The sequence below is a fragment of the Lingula anatina genome, chromosome 2 (assembly GCF_051362555.1).
Source record: "Lingula anatina isolate TDL-2025a chromosome 2, LinAna3.0, whole genome shotgun sequence".
Lineage (NCBI taxonomy): Eukaryota > Metazoa > Brachiopoda > Lingulata > Lingulida > Lingulidae > Lingula > Lingula anatina.
The window spans coordinates 45,460,500-45,477,781 of NC_141768.1; the positions used below are offsets into that span (position 1 = coordinate 45,460,500).

At 37.2% G+C, this 17,282-nt stretch overlaps 1 protein-coding gene across 2 annotated transcripts in view; it reads left to right on the forward strand.

Moving 5' to 3' along the window:
- Window positions 1-16,188, forward strand: part of LOC106169940 (uncharacterized) — a 41,752-nt gene extending 25,564 nt beyond the window's left edge. For both annotated transcript variants that reach the window (XM_087004781.1, XM_087004780.1), the window contains 4 exons: window positions 2,726-2,822; window positions 4,803-4,888; window positions 6,003-6,242; window positions 12,765-16,188. Coding sequence is in view for 1 of the 2 variants with exons in the window: in XM_087004780.1 (XP_086860906.1) it covers window positions 2,726-2,822; window positions 4,803-4,814 (109 nt within the window). In the remaining variant the exon portion in view is untranslated. The remainder of the gene's footprint in view (window positions 1-2,725; window positions 2,823-4,802; window positions 4,889-6,002; window positions 6,243-12,764) is intronic.
- The last annotated feature ends 1,094 nt before the right edge of the window (window positions 16,189-17,282 follow it).

Genomic DNA, 17,282 nt, shown 5'->3' on the forward strand with positions numbered 1-17,282 from the left:
ATTTGACTTGTCGTTTTGGGGTTACAAAGATGAATTGCCCTTTCAACTGCTGTTGCCTCATCCAGCTGCGTATTTCTAAAGCGATCCATTTTCTGACAAATATCACCCTTCTTCATTGTACCTTGTCTGTTTCAGCTTCCCCAGTTTCACAGCATAATTTTGTCATGTAAAATGGACAACGCAACTGTGGTTTCCAAGATGACAATGTATTTCTCTCTCTGTGGTAACAAGCAGCTTCAGTTTCATCATTGTGCTATAAGTATACATACATACATATACAGTCTAATGTCTGATGAGGGATTGCTGGCTTCTTTGAAATTATGTTGGATTGTTGCTCATTTGATGAACATCAATTTCTCTTCATAATATTGTTGTATAGAATAGACTAAACACTATGGATGTTCAGTTGACAACATCATCTACAATATATACATCATTGGTACACAGTGTAATTTTGTATTGCATTTTGGGAGCCACAGACATTAGAGGGTAGTAACAAACAGCTTCAGTTTCACAGAGTAAGGTATGAAGTTGAGGTACAGTTCTGCTGGAATGTAAAACTCCATTATGACACTTCAGACAGTAAATAACACAATTGAGAATGACATAAGGGAGACAATGATATCTGTTCATCAACAGGTCAGATAAGGGAGGCAAGTTTGTTTCTTTGTGTGCATCTTTGATCATGAGTCTGCCATTAAATGTGTATTCACAGGTGGACAGATTAAGACTGCAAGTGGTCTACTGTATTTGTTATAAAGACTGGAGGCAGAGGAACGAGTAACATGATGTTATGCTTTAGGTGATGAAGGCTATGTAACCCCCCCCCCCTGCCCCAGTAGTCTGTAGTCTGACCATTTAATTGTGATTTAGACTCCATGCTTTCAATCTTTAAAAAGTTTAAATGTAAACAAGACACAACTATGAAAACTAGTTTATTTAACTATAACAGTCTCAAAACAGCATCTGGACTCTCTTCCTCAGTCAGGAAAGCTGAAATTGTATACTTTAACTACTACATTGGTACCTGCTCACAGAGAGGGTGGATTTCTCTGACCCAGAATGACTCCGCAGCCAGTCCTGCAGATTTCTGGGGAGGCAGTGGGGTAGGGTTGGTGTGTGTACTTTGGTCACTGGTTATGGGTCATTTGATAATAGTTATGTTTTCTCCCTTTTTTTTTTTTTTTTTTTTTCGTTTTTTGGACTTGTCATGGTCCTTTTAAATGTTTGAAATGTGTGGATTGTTCAGTTAATTGAATTAATGAGGTTAAAGATTATGGACGTCAGGTCAGATTAATTGCTTTGGTCTAATGACTTGTATTTTAACTACTTTTTTTTAACCAATGTAAAAAGTTTTGTGAACTTGGTTTAAGTCAAATTTTTTACCTGCCACTATTTTTTTTCTTTTTTGTAAAAAGTTTGGCAAAGCTTGAACTATTTGCTTAAGTCAAATTTTTAACCTGCCACCCTTAACACAGGGAGTGGCCACCCGTACCCCATTACAGCTTCTTTAAGTTCTATCTGGAAAGATACAAAAGGGGAAAAAATATAACATTTCATTTTAAACAGTTTATGATTACCCTTGATCACCTGTCATTTTCCAATCATTAGAGTGTTCAATGCACTTCATTATATGTTGAGGTGTCTTTGATTGTGGATGGAATATTAAGATTTGAGAAGAAACAGTGATTTAAATAGTCATATCTGTGAAGATTAATGCTCTTAGGGCATTGCTTGTGATACATCAAATATTTAGGCTAGGTAGTTAGCCGTGAAACAGACAAGGTGGTCTGGGGGGAAGGACCCTTATTTTGCTATCATTTTACTTTTTTCAGTCTTTTTTTCCCAAAATAATTTGAGCCAAAAGACAAGATAGATATTATATTCAACTATTCCAGCCTTTGATATAGTCTTTATCTTTCATAAAAGGACATTAATCTTGTAGGGGAAGAGGTTGGTCTTTTGGGGCATATTTCACAATTCAGGAGGATAGAATGGCACAGGAGCTGTTTAAGTAGATGTGAGAACTCGTGCCTTTTCACCCAGTTTGACGTATAAACCCTAGTTTGGTTGTGGAATGGAGTTTAAAAGCATTCAAAGTCTATGTGGGCCTGGGTTTTGTGTGATATGGCAGCGGGTGGCTGTACGACATGCTCCTGCTCACCCTCTGTGTGTTACATTGTCCAAAGTGTGTACAGATTCTTGTGAAAAAAACCAAGATAATAAGTTATGTCGTATGTGGGATTGGAGAAGTAGAATGATTCAATTAATTAGAAATATTCAACCAATCCTCGACTGAAGTGATTTACAAAACAAGGACATTTGTGGTTAATACTACGGAAATTGGCTTTGTGTAGTAGACAAATTGCTTTGCCACTGTGACTGTCTGAAATTCCATTGATTTTACATATTTTTCATAGAATGTCAGACAATGTATATCTAAGCATTTTTTCTATTTTTCATAGTATGTCAGACAATATATATCTAAGCAGTTTGATTTCTGTAATGTTGGTATCCCTGTCAGTACATTTTGACACACAGACATTTCCTTTAACTCCCTGTCTTTTTGTCTCTATATTTTAATACACAGCAACTTTTTACAAAGAACAGGTAAATGAGGTGATGGAGAGAGAGACAGAAGACATTTGTCCATTGTGAATACTTAACCTTTGACCATGAGGCATACTCAGATAGGGTCTAAATTTTATTGAATATTTTTTTACAGACAGGAGAAGATACATCAGATAAAGACCGGTTTTCAGCATCAGAACAAGGGTTATGAGAACAGCACAGAAGGATCACAGACAAGTGGAAAATCACAGGTAAGTGATTTAGTGCAGGTATCATTATGTGATTTTCTTGTGGTTATTTGACATAACTTGTAGTTCAGATTCTACAGAAAATTTGGGCTATTGTATTGAGAACTGTAATTGTGTCTGCGTGTGTGTTTTTAAACTATTGAAGTGTATTTTTGCGAAAATTTTTAATGTTTTTTTTTTTTTTTTTCAAAAGAACTTAATTGCCAGCAGTACACACGCACTTGAGAATGTTTGATATTAATATTTGGGGGGGGGGGGGGGGGGAGGAGAGAGAAAGAGGTTATGTTATATCTGTGATGGGATGGTAATTGACAATTGACATTTCCCAAGTGATATCATAACTTATCTAGTTGTGAAAACGTGACAAACCAAAGCAGGAAGGGTAAAGGACAGACAGTTGCTTCCTCCAAGAATTGTTTTGAGGGGATTGGTACTGTCTGGGTTGGGTTTTCTGGAATTATGAACAGTGATTGGGTTATTCAGAATAATGTTACCATCAAGGTATTAAATTCAGCAGATATTGAATTCAGTTTTGGATCAGATCATTAAGGTCTAAGTTGTTGTATAAGCTGAGATTTTCGCAGCCTTTTGTGGGCGTCAACCATGAGAAATTGTGTGTGTCAACCTTTGACTTACAGTCTCCTCAGTTAACTTTGGTTTGCACACTTTCCTAATCAGCAGTTTGGCCAATTTGAGTTGTGTGAGACTCTTTATTTAGGAGAGAAAGTCAAACAGAGTTGCATATTAAATACACATTCTTCTCTTTAAATGACTTGGCAGTCATTATAAACAGACGGGGGACTCTTGAACTCCATTTGTGGAATACTTCTCGCTTTGTTATACCGTTCTGTGCAAATTGATTCTGTTGAGTTCTCACTGCCTAATGATAACGTGAGGGTGAGATTTCGCAGTCTTACCATAATTTGGCAAACTCTCATAGGACTGAATATTTGTGTAAACTTATGAGTTGCACTTTCTTTTGTGTTTAAAATTTGATAAACGTGCGTGAAATCAGACAAATGAACCTTGTGCAGTAAAGACCCCCAGTACCTATTGTTTGATGAATGGTCTTTCTTAAAGTATTCCTTGAGTGGGATTGTTCAGGATGAGTGATTAATGCTTCCTGAGACTTTCAATATACTTTTATGACTTTATAGCCCATAAAATAAAACAATTGTAATTTCATTTTCATTTTATCAAATTTGCGGACAAGATAAAGCTCAGTTGACTATTTATTTGTGTCGTGAGTAAACTTGAATAATGAATTCCTATACATAATGTATGGCAGCATAAATTTCCCCCCATAGATCAGAAAGCAAAAGGGCCCACTTTTTATGACATTTCATCCCCCTGCACATATTTGACTCCCGGGGCCTTGCAAACTGAAGGATTATTCCTGCTTTTATCTATTTCCCTGATACTCTTGATGAGACAGTTTAATCCGCTCCAGAATTCATAACTTGTATCATTATCGGGAATGTTTGATCAGGAGGTCATGTATGTGACTTGGTATGTGGGGACGGAGTGACTCCAGGATGAATCTTTCGATGAGCTTTCACTTGCTGAGTATTGTTTATGTTGCAGTGGATTAATAGATACTGTTTGGTAGATTAGTGAAGTTTTGGCTTCTGTGGGTGTGGTTTTATGCCAAGTGACAAGAGGACTTTGCTGTTGATTTGAGGATTTTTGTAGCCACGGGAGAGAGACCAGGGGCAGCTAACAGAATGTTAAATTTGCTTTCTACAAAAAGTAATTTAGTCGACATGACTTGTAAGTCTGTTGGCCCTACTGATCCCCGTTTCCAGGCAAGCCATATCATGTTGATTTACAAGAAACTCATTCCTTCAGATTTGTTACTACATGTTATGCATTTTTTGTACCAAAGATTGTTGACCTTAGTTGATTACAAGTTATAAGTTTGTACGGGAGTTGATAAGGACCTGCTTTTTAATTAACCTCTGTATTTTATTGCTATTTTCATAGGTTATGTTGTAAGAAGATAACCTGAGGCTTGTTTGCTTATCCGTCTGCGTGCAGAATGCGACATATCTCTATTCTTAAATATTAAGGTAAGATTTACTGTACCAGTCATCGCAGAACAGTGTTTGCACTGCTAGCTTCACATTCTTATGAGATATGCCACATAAAATTGAACAAATACATTTTCTTTGAAAATGATAAAAATATTCATAGTCTTGCAGTAGTTTTAAATATTATTAAGGACAGATTGCCAAATTACACCACGGTCTACCCTCATTGTGGGGAAATTTGAATTTGATCCAAATTTATTGTGACATAAAGCAGCGAAATTTGTTGTTCCCCAGCCACTGTTTATTTGTTCGCACCATTCACTGCTAGTGTTTTTCAACACATAGTTTAAAAAAAAAGATGTGGTTGAAACAAAAGTAATCTGAGGAAACCTTTTGCATGACACTATAACCATTAATGGTTCCAGTATCATAGACATTAACTGACCAGGGGAGGGGGACAGTAACATAATTAATTGTTTTTAAAGTGATTTTGAAAAAAATAGTAAGTTAGAGATGTTTATTTCATGAAAAGTCACACTTCTTAAGAAGTCTTTTGTGATTCTTGTTCTTTTTATTCTTATGTTGGGTTTAATGTAAAGGTAGTCTTTTCACCTGGCAATGATTTGAGGGTTTATAACAGTTATACAAGAGGAAAAGGGGGGAGTCATGTAAAGGCCACCTCTTATAGACCATAGTTAAGATTCAATATAATGAGTTAATAGTCTGCAAATAAGAGACCATACAAGATACTTTACTTCCCTACATTATTGTCAAATAGTTGAGGACCAATGTAATGGAGTAAACAGTTGACTAATACCAGATTAAGCATGCGATGCGCTATAAAAGTGAAAGCATTACTTGGAAAATGAGTAAGAATTCTTGTCGTGCATTTGGAATTGTCATACGCTTAGGTTTTCCCCAGGTCATCTTTCAACAGTAGTCACAGTATCTGCTCATTTATTAAATAAAAACTGATTTATGGTCATTTCTCCAACCTCAACCAAGTAGCTATGGTGTGCAGAGTTGTTACTTGTTTTAGGAATCCAGAAAAACATGTCTATTTCTCTCTCTCCGTTGTTCTGAAGTTTGTCACTGACTTTTGAAATCTCTCCTGTATAGAGATTTTGCAATGTGTGTGATTTGTTTGTTATAGGGCACACTTCCAGATTCCATTTGACGAAGACTTCGGGGGTGACGTCATCGGCAACTGAGCAGGTCTGTCAACTGGCTGGATTAGAGGGTGTAAAGATGGAGCCGTAATGGTGTGGAATTCAATCCTCACATTCACCATGTTAGAAGAAGTTGAGTAAATGTTGGAATGATGATGTGTACCAGCCCTGTGTATGTGCGAGATCTACGACCTTAATCCCTGTGTTCACCTGTGGCTTTTGAGGTAGGTTTACAAGAAATGACTGTCATGTTTGTGAATATTTGGTCACAACAACCCCAAAGCCTCCGAGTGAGATTTTGTTGGGTTAGATAGTGATCTTTTTCCCCTAACAGGGGGCAATTTTAGAAGCAAACTTGTCACTACAACTAAGCTGTATTAGCAAAGCTTACAAATGCCAAGCAGTATTTCCAAAGTCTTCAGTCTCCATTTGGAATAAACAGCTGTAATTGTGGAGTTGAAAAAATGTGTTTGAATGGTTTGAGGGTCACCAACAGAGCTTTCATGTGTTTCATTTAGACAGAAAGAAATGTCCCTCAGTTTTTTCCCCCTTGTTAAGAGGACTCTGTGCTGGACTTAGGGCAACTTGATGACAATGCAAAGAATGGTGTTTGTTCAGTTGGGATCGAGTCCGAAGGCAATGTAAATTTATGCCTTTTCCAACCTTGTTACAGACAAGAGTGTGTGTGAAGGGGATCATAGATTGGCAAATTTGTCACGTCAGGGTGCCTAAGCCGTGGAGGGGTGTGACACTGACTTTAAGGTGTGACAACAATCTGGAGAGCATTTTACACACGTTGCAGAACCTAGAATAACCTTGTACAGGGCGTATGGTGCCAGTGCCTTATGCTAAGCTGGAGGGAAAAAAGACACGTTAGTATTGAAAGCATTTTAGACTTTCGAACCTTAGAAATTGGTTACATTTCTGAAAGTATTTGCAGGGCAGGTCCCACCCTGTGTTTTGGTATGGTACACAAGCAGTAAGGTTTTCAATGTAAAACAAAGTATAGTTGTGTCAGTCGGTATTTTAAGTTTCCTGAAATTAGCTGGCAGAGTTAACTTATCTTACATTACCCTACTCGGTGGTAGATTAAGTCACATGCACTAGTGATAACAAAAAAAATTGTTAATCTTCATGCTTGACATTCCAACTGGTTGGAATATATAGTAGTGGGAGTTTGTGTAGTCTTCAAAAATAGCAGCAAATATTTTCCGTACGCTTGAGCTGTTTTGGGAGCATTTAAATGTCAATGTGGAAAGAAAGTTAAAGCTGTAATTATTTGACCATCATTAGGTGAGGTTGTAAGGGGGTATTGTGCACAACTTAACTTGCGGCATTATGGGAAACGCCGTTTGTGTCCGACCAGTGCCTAGAATAATAATATCAGGTAAATATTGTCTTGTGCAAATAGCAAGCGTTTTCCCACCCGTGTCTCAATACAGCAAATTTAGGAAGAATGTGTGTGGAGTAAATGCAAACATTTAAGGGGACTTCCTTATGCTTTCTTTAATAATTCTTAGGTCCTCAAAACAGTAGACACAGCAGAGGGGTGGGGGAGAGTGTGTTGAGGCCTCTTGGTTACCCTAATGCGTGAATGTGGACACAGAAAAATGAGAGCACTTGCCGAAGTGTGGTCTTTTGGGTGTTACATATTTATACGGAGTTCCATTAACTTAGCATTGCTGACACCTTGCACACTGGCAGTGCCTGATAACTGTTTGTTTCTCTTTCCAATCATTACATTGCTGTTGTATCAACCTGGGCACTAGACACATGTTCAAGATGACAATAAGAGTCAACACACAGGTAGGACTGTATGTGGGTCGCTTAAAAAAGATGAAACGGGGCCCTTTTGGGATGACATCTTTAATCTGAAGAACTATGTCACTCAGGAGTTGAAGTTGATGGGCAAACTGCCAAGTTGATCACCTTCAATTTTTATCATTTTTTTTATTTGAATAGGGTTAATTGGAATGAGTAGAAAGGTTTAATAATTTTAATTAGTTGTCTGTGTTTAATCATAATTGGCAGTTCTGTTTGTATTATATGCAGAGATCTGTGATTAACAGGGAGGATATATAGTTCTTTTAAGTGCTGATTTACACTTCAAATAAATCATTTCTGTGATGCTAGAAAGATTACAGTTGTGATAGATGTTGAATTGTAGGTTTGATTAAAGAAATTAATTTGCTGTCAAAGTTCTCGTGTCCGTAGAGAACATTGGTGTTATTTTCTATTATTAACATATTGTCACAGCATACAAAGCCCAGATTAAGCCACCATGTTGACAGAAAACTTATTCTCCATTGTACTTTAGAGTGTGTGATCAAGATTTTAGATAATACCTTGACAACACTGTTATGTAATTGCCAATGAAATTGAATATATTTCCTCGCAGTTATTTCATTTGATTCCCTTTTTTAGGATAGGATAGGGTCGCCACTAGAATTTGGACATGCTAAATAAACACACAAGAAAAAACTTAATGTGTAAAGTTTAATCACTTTGGATGTAGGGTGCATTTCTGAAATGGATTTGTAACCGTTTGCTTTATATCCATGACAGCTTTGCCTACGTAACTGTTTTATGACTCGAGCGTTATTAGTCTTTCTTGAAGTGGCAGCAATAATGGATTAATATCAAATGCAATAACTTATAAGACGTGTACCCCTTATCACAAAAGCTACACACCTTGTGTGTGTCCAATGAGGGAAGGCCTACGGAGCAAGGTGTACGCGGAGCAGGATCTTGTATGCAGCCAGGTAACATATTTCAGGATTAGGAAGTTTTGTGACTAGGGTATGGGGGGATTAATATACAAAAGGACTATAGACCCAGGGTTGGACTTGACTTTGAAACTGAAAGTGGTTATCCACTTCATTTGAGGAGAAATCTGCAGTTGTCCACTGAAATAGAGGGAAATTTTGGTCTGAAAACTTTCATCAATTTTCGCTTGACAGGAGACGAGCACATTTCATGAGTGGACTACTAATTTATCTGGGATAAGAACACACTAGGAACCAACTTTTAGTCTGAAGGTCTCTTGTGACTCTGGCCCAAAATCTGTCATGTTGCATAGTATAAGAGGAGTAGAAGGTAATTTTGGTGTCTAGAAATCTTAAGATGTCTTCAGATTCAGATGTGCACCCTTCATGTTTATCTAAAGTGTGTGGGGGTGAAAGGATCATGATCAGGAGGAGTAGAGATAGTAAGTTTATGAAGATTATTACACATCCAGAGATAATCTACCCTCTCAGAAGGATGTAAGCATTATAGCCATAGTCATAATAATTATACACAAATTGATTGCTTGACCTTGCTGTGGACCAAACTTAAGTCTGGAGTATTGGCAGTGTACATTGAATTAATGGTATGATGTTAGATGTGGTTGCGCAGATTGATTGCTTTACCATGCTGTGAACCCAGCCAGGTATATTACTATCAGCCTTTACTTAACACTTGCAACTGATTTGAGAGTAGTTCAAGAAAGGTGGGAATGAAAGGACAATTTGTATAATTCACCTTTAAGTATGAGAGGACCCAGGGCACTTAGAACCATTAACAGGAGTTACAGTGTAAGTGGGGTCCGGGAAGGAGTTCGTCAAAACATGTGGATAATTTCTATAGGTTACTGTTGACTCTTTTTTATCGGCGATTTTCCATGATAGAATCCTACTTATTTCTGTCACATTTGGCACACATTAGGAGGACAGAGTAAATGTTGGGTAAATAGGCCCTTGAACTGCAAATAGGGAGCCTCCAAGGGGAATAGTTTGCAAACCCTGCGATGCTGTCTCGGACGAAAATGCTTGGATTACTTATTCCATTAGGCTGTCTGCATCACCCCGTTCACTTGCCTTATTACTCTTAGTCAAACGTTTGCCATTGGATTTCTTTGTGATAAGGTAGAATAATATTTTATTAGTGATAAGGCAGAGCCTACTGCATGCAGGGCTGGGGTAAAGACAGGTAATTTATATGTTTGAAGTCTGGGGTTGCTAGCAGTTAAGTGGGAGGTGACAGGTATGTCCCTAAAAAGACAAGTGCTGATCACTGACCTGTGTTCTTGGCCGTTTGGTGTGAAGTGAGGTGATGTGGGTGACTGTCAGACCGCTGTCTTGTGGGACTGGATCTTGGGATTTCAAATGGGAAAATTGCATTATTTTATCCTTATTATGCATATCATTTTATTTATTTACACATTTATTTTATCTGAAAGTTATCATAATTCAGTCATTAATTTTGTCAATGATCCACTTGATAAATGTCAGTGGTTGAACTTGATGTGGTTTAAGGCAGTTCAGAATTATTAATTTGAATGTTTTATTCAGGGTTGAATATTGTATTTAAAGGAGTTTTATTTAAAAGAAATATGATGTAAGGCCATTTGAAAATTATTGATCTGCATATTTTGATTGCTTTTGGATATTGCATTAACAAGTGACATGTCCTTTGACTTGCCAAGGAAAAGCTTTGTAATTACATAAGTTATTTAGTGCAAATGGGACCACGAGAAGGAGTAGAATATTAGAAATACATTCTGTTTATATTTGGGGCTTTCACATAATAAAAATATATGGACAAGGTTTTTTTTCTGTTGAAAATTAAGGCGGGGCTCTCACATTATAGAAACATACGAGCCATTATCGGTATTTAATTTTGCTGTGGTCCTCTGACCTCGTAAAAATATTATTGAACTTTCCTTTCTAAATACTTTTATGATCAGCTGCCTACCTATGAAGTGTTCATGTAAACAAACACACAAAATATAAAGGCATACAGAATCAGAATATTTGTGGTTTCAACTACCTATTTCTATGCAGTTTTGATTCCCATTTCTTTTTACGTAACTTTTTCCCCCCAAGAAAATTGCGAAAAAATCTCAGCAGACTCCAGACTGTATCTTATCAGAAAGATCGTTGTTACTTTGATCAGTGCAAGCAACTAATACAGTCCAGTTACTGAAGCAGAGCGAAATAATCTATTGTCTTCTCATTATGATGTAATGAAAGCCCACACAGGACGATGAAAGAAGTTTTAAAAGGGAGATTTACTGGCGCTTTGGTGTCGGTACCCAGCAAATGCCATAAAATAAATTGATCACTGATTGTTATTGCAGGGAGTTTACTTTAGAAGTTAAATGTAAGTCCTTCTCTGCCTTGAAAGGTTATAATTTTTAGGTCACCTTGCGTAATTTTGACCTAACACAGACCTGCTTTCACGTTTTATTCCTCTATTTTTTGTTCAGATATCTAGGTGTTGCAAATTTTCCAGCATTTTTTCTGCATAGCTAAGCACCTCAGTTACATCAAAAAATAGTATTGCTAAGAACAGATATTGTTGACCTTGTTGGAATTACAAACGTGAAAAACGTGTACAGGAGAAGAAGATGAAGAAAAGAAACATTTATCTTTTTTTATACATCACCTTGTTTTGATTTACTCTGTCACACTCGCTTTACCATATTGTTTGCTTTATCAAAAGAATTGAATTTATGGGACATTTACTCCTCCTCAACCGGTGTCAGTGATGCGCTTACTATCACCCCCAGGGGACTAAAGTGTGCGAGGGAGGCAGAGATCGGGTGAATAATTAGGATTGAGTGGCACTTGGATCCCATTATTTGCTTTGCTGGGGTTTGGGGTCCCTTTGTTGTGGGGAATTTAACACTGAAAAGCATCACCTTTACGTCTTTGCACATTCATTACTTACGTTGACAAATAGAAGTAAAAGATGTTAAAGAAAAGAAAAAAGTTGCAATATTTGATACTTGAGGAATGCCACTGCCTGAGATTGTTACTATCCAAAGCTGTCATCTAGTGGGGATGGAACCCTCTTTCCAATGAGCCTCTTGGGGGCTTTCTTGTTGGACTTTGCCAAATTGTCCACGGGGATGTTATTGCCCCCAAATGAGCATTTCACCTGACTATTTTGTAATTTTTGTCAAAAGAATCTGCAAATGGGTCTTTTTCTGTTCTCTCCCAGGTTAGTTTATGCTCCAATGATGTCTGCCTTTTATCCTTTTTGTGCACTGTGTGTAATGTCTTCATTTTCAATTGCTCTGCTCAAGTGAGTTTATAACAATTAGGTTAAGAAATGACAAAAAGGGTTTAAAAAATGCCAGAAAGAAAAATAGTTGTCTCTCTTTTATATGACTCTCAGAGATACACGTAATTTGTCAGGCAGACTCTGTAAGTGCTCTTTTCTACATTATTGTGTGATTTTTACAGCCTTTTGTTAAGATTGAGTTATATATTATGAGACTAGCCTAGGTAAATCGGTTTGGGTTTATTTTATTTACAACTTCAGCATTTGTGACCCCTGATAATAGTGAAAAGTTTGAAAGTCTTAGCTATCAGAGAAATGAAGGCTCTTGGTAACAGAGAGAGAGATTAGTCAACCAAAGTTTATCGGAGGACTCTTTTTAATCTGGACACCCCTTTGCTTAACCAATAGCTTATCAGGCGAATAATTGAGCTGATTTGATATGTTTGTACATTTGCAGGGCAATAAATTTTGTCGGGTGATGTGAAGGCATGGGTCTTTTGTTTCCATTGCCACGATTGTAGAGTAAGGGGAAAAGGTTGCTACTGAACTGCATACTAGAGGTAAAAGGGGCCTGGTAAAAGTTGGCAGTTTTGTCTAATTAACTCCAAATTGATTTCGGCTTGACTGTGCTGGTGTTAATACCGCGAACTAGCCCTTGCAATTATAAGACAAAAGTTTCATGATTCGTCTCTTTTAAGGTTGAAGGTAGAAAGGTGTTCATTGGGCAAAAAAAAGAGGTATGCCAAGAAGACGCCAGGAACACTGCCTACCACTCTCTGATGGAATACTAAACTTGCTAAAAAGACTTCACTTTAACATGGATATGAGGGTAAGAGCTGTTTAATTAGATTTGTGAAAAAGAGTACATTCTCTCTCTCCCTCTCTCTCTCTCTCTCCCTCTCCATTTGAAGTGTATCATGATTTCAAATTTTCATGCTCCATAAGGCTTCTTGTGAGCATGTCTTTATTAACTGACCTCAGAGGCCATGAAAACAGTAGTGTTCTAAGACAACTGCAGGTGTTGGGTACATGCTGGTTTCTCCATTGAACTTACAGTCCTTGATTCTTCCCAAATAAATATTTGATCATCTTTCACTCTTCCCCAAACCATCAGTTAGGTTTAACATTTTGTAGAGGCTGATATATTAAGGCTAAACATGTAGCAAAAGCTAATATTGGCTCTTGGTCTTTGTAAGTAAAATGTGTCTGAATAGGTGGATCCTATGAAGTGAGACGTTTCGGTAAACATGGAATTTGATCGTTATTCAGTCAATCTGCAAATCTCTTCTTTAAAAGATCAATAGCATTCACCAAGTTTTGTCTTATTTTATTTTATTTCATTTTACTTTTTGATATTTAAAGAATTTTGATTATATTTTAATTCCATGGTAAATGTTTCATTTTGGGTTGCCTGTCTAGAATTGTAGAGGGGTGGACCTCAATAACTGGATTGAAGAGTAATCACTGCCTTAATAAGAGGGATGTTACAGCATTAAAGGGAACACCACTATGTTTTTATTACAGTTTTATTAATAGTAATGGTTTTATTGGATTTTCTTGTAGCTGTATGATTCACTTAATCTGATTATATTTTAAACTGTATTCTTAACACTGGAAATGTGTGTGCCCTCGAACTTGACTGCAGTCATTATAAGAATGAATAACAAATCAGTAATTTTGTTTTTCAAGATGTTTGAATGAATTTTTTTAACCAATGTAACAAGAAATGCATTCCCTTATCAATCTTGGGTAAATGACATGTAACTCTTACAGTTAAGTTTTTCTCCTTGAAATTTCTGACACTATGACATATTGCAAGTAAGTTACTGAGCTATTGCACTCTTATAATAGGGTTATCAGACCAATTAAGGAGTTTTTTGAACCTGAGTAACATGTCATTTGATTTCAAATGTCTCATTGAAAATGTTATAATTTAAAAAATTTTAAGGCTGCAGTCAATTAGTTTGCTGTTTGTTTGAGTAGACTGATATACAAAGATCCCATCTTTTAAGATGTGTTGTGGCAATACTTTCATGTGGCAATACTTTCATATGTCTAAATGTCTAAATCATATGTCTTTTTTGGTCATATTTCTAGCAATTTGATCTCTAAATACAGCTTAAAGAAAGAAAGGAAGAAGACATTGATATGGATATTTTTGTTCTTTTGATTATTTTCTATTTTATGTTTGTAGTTCCTCAGTTTTGGATGGCCCCAGAAAAAATCACATTTGCACGTTCAGAATTTAGAAGCAGTTGCTTGTATCTAAGTATTGTTTTACCCTGCTATTGTGCCCAGTGCCAAATAAGGTTAGGATCTTTGAACTGTCCTCTGAATTCTTTCAGCTATTGTTTCTAAGTAAATTTGACTTCTTGATCTCTCCAGGTATTACCAGTGCTGACCCTAAAGCCGATTGACTTTTTCATCCTATGCTGACAGTTTCTGTTTCCAATTCCAGTTTGGAAGTCATTTGTGCATGTTTATCCAGGCTACAGTTTCAGCAGCTACAATTGCAGGTAAATAGAAAAAATATAGCCTTCTAGTTTGTCAAGGACATTACTGTGACAGCAGAGCCGGATGAAAAATGAACTATGTACACTATTTGGTAAACTTAAGATGTTCTCTTTTTTTCTTTTTAAGCTGTGGGCAGAATATGAAAACTCTGTCACTTGTTCATAATGATAAAATTTAAGACAGTTGTAATTTTAGTTGTAATAGCATTTACTCTTTTTTGTAAGATTTGTTGTTATAAACTTAGCTCTTTATTTATTTGTGTATTTATTATTTATTTATTTATTTGTGTTATTATTGTGTATACATTTTTTTTCATGACAAAAAAGAAAGAATTTCAACATTGCACATTTCCCCCCAACAAGTCGTGAGATACTGCTTTCTCCTGAAATGTTGTATTTTAAGAATCTGCTTATTAATTCTCTGTAATAGAAACTGAACCTTTTCCCCATGGGCCATAAAAGAAAGATAAATATAAGGGGGTAGCCTGAGATGACCCAGTCATCCAAGTATGTCTTTCTTCCAGGCCATGTCCATCAGCTGAAAGACTTTGGCATTTGCCAGTTAAAAAGTCAGAATGGTGAGATGTCAGGAAACACTTGGCGTTTCTGCCTCACTGTAATTACACCTGGCTCAAGACCTTTGCCTTCGCTTAAAGTGTGTTCTGCTGTCGTTTTTTTGGCTTCCATTTTATTGTTATTTTCACTAGGTTGTTCATGTGTAAAGTGAAAAAGTCCATTTGTGTTTACAGTGGTCACAGTATAAAGTGTTGAAGTTTGCTCTTCCCAGCAGATTGGGAGCGGATACCGATGGAAGCAGACGATCTGGTTTGCATCAGCCACGTGGTACGCATTACCCTGATCGTCTGTCATTTTCCTCACGACAATCTGGAAGCATTCGCTGTAACATTCATTTTATTTCTTACAAAATATGATTTGTAACACTTTTTGCTTTTGGCTTAGGTACAAGTTATGGATAACAATATGGCAGCGAACAGCATTGCTAAAGCAGGCGCAGCTGTCGCATTTTCAGGACTAGGATTGTAGTGGCTGAGACACGACTACATCAGGAAACAAAATCTGTCAAATGCCACCTTCCAACTTGCGTAATTTCGGTTTTTTCATCCCATTTGATGTATTTTACCTCATGGGTTCCTGCTGCTCTAACGGTGAAGTTTTTCTCTAGTTTTTGTGTCTTAAACATGCTTCTTAAATTCGTTCATGTGCAATCATTCATGGTTCATGTCCGGTAGGATCGGCTCACTCAGAAATCGAGACTGCACTCCCTTTCAACTGATCCTTAACAGCAGCGCTGGATATCATCACCACTATAGTCACACTTTGTGAAAAAAAAGCCCTTACAGAGGCCAAATACTACCGAAAACCGCTGTGACGACTGAAGCATGGACTGCAGGATTTTCAGTAATTTCAAATGGTAGGTAAAACGTTTCGTAGAAGAGCGTCGGGAATCTATCTGGAGTTTGTCGGGCCACTGAAAGGATTTCTTAGTCTAAATGTACTGAAAATTTTGTTATAGTATTTATTTATTAATTTATATGAACAGAGTTAGAACGAAAAATAACTTCATCATCAGATTTTTAGCAGTTGGACACTGATGCAGAAAGATTATGTCACAAGTAGGCCGAGATGGGGACAATATTGTACTACCCAGTATTGCACTCGTCCCGGCCTATATGCGACATATGTACACGACTGCCGCATAGAAGAAGACCTGCCTTGGGAGAAAAAAACTAGTATCCTAAATGTTGCATTCTAGAACTGCACGTTGTATTCAAGAGGGATATTTTAAGGAAAAGCAAACCAAATTTTACTTTTACATACTTTGCTCGACGGCGGAGGGGGCGAATGCAGTTGCATTTGTGACGAGGCGTCCAATTACTGGACCGCGGTTTTCAGACTACACTATTTGTCGCAAAGAATGTTAAGATATCAAAACGGGAGTCAAGGTTGCCCTCACTTAAACAAACTTAATAACAAAAGGGAGTAAATATGGTAGAAGGCAACGAAAATGTCCATGGGCAATATAAGGCAATATAGTGTTTTAACAAGTCGTGAAATACCTTGGAAGTATAGCTCACCTGTTATGGGAGAGGAGTCACGAGCAAGACTCACAATCGATAATTCATGTCTGCAGGAACTGTGTTGACGGATGCCAGAGAGAAGTGCAGCCACTTTAAAGCGAAAAGAAAATTTTGGGAACGGCGTGTTTTTGAGTATAATTAATATACTCAGATCGGTAGTGAAAAGTGAACTAGTATGACCCAAAACAATGTCACGTTTTCGGTTACAATTCTTCAGTTGACTGGTATAAATACAAAGGATGTGCGTACGTGGAATGTAAATGTAAGTAAAGACGACAGAATAGTCTGACGTATATGAGCTGCTCGTATTTGCTGTCATTTATTGACAGTGGCAGATCAGAATGCCGCTTTCTAGCAGATACGATATGGGGGCAATATTCTTTGATTTAGTAACATTGCACTCGTCTCGGTCTGCTAGGTGGGAGGCAGAACAATTCCAAGGCGTCAGACCACATGCAGGATTCTCATCGGATTTATCTGTAAATTGTCGAATCCGCCGTCGACCCTAATTAGTGTTAGTTACCCTGATTGGTGATAAAGAGAAACGCTATAAAGGAGCTGGATATGAAATGTCCCGGCTAAGGACGCCCGGGGTTGCTCCTTG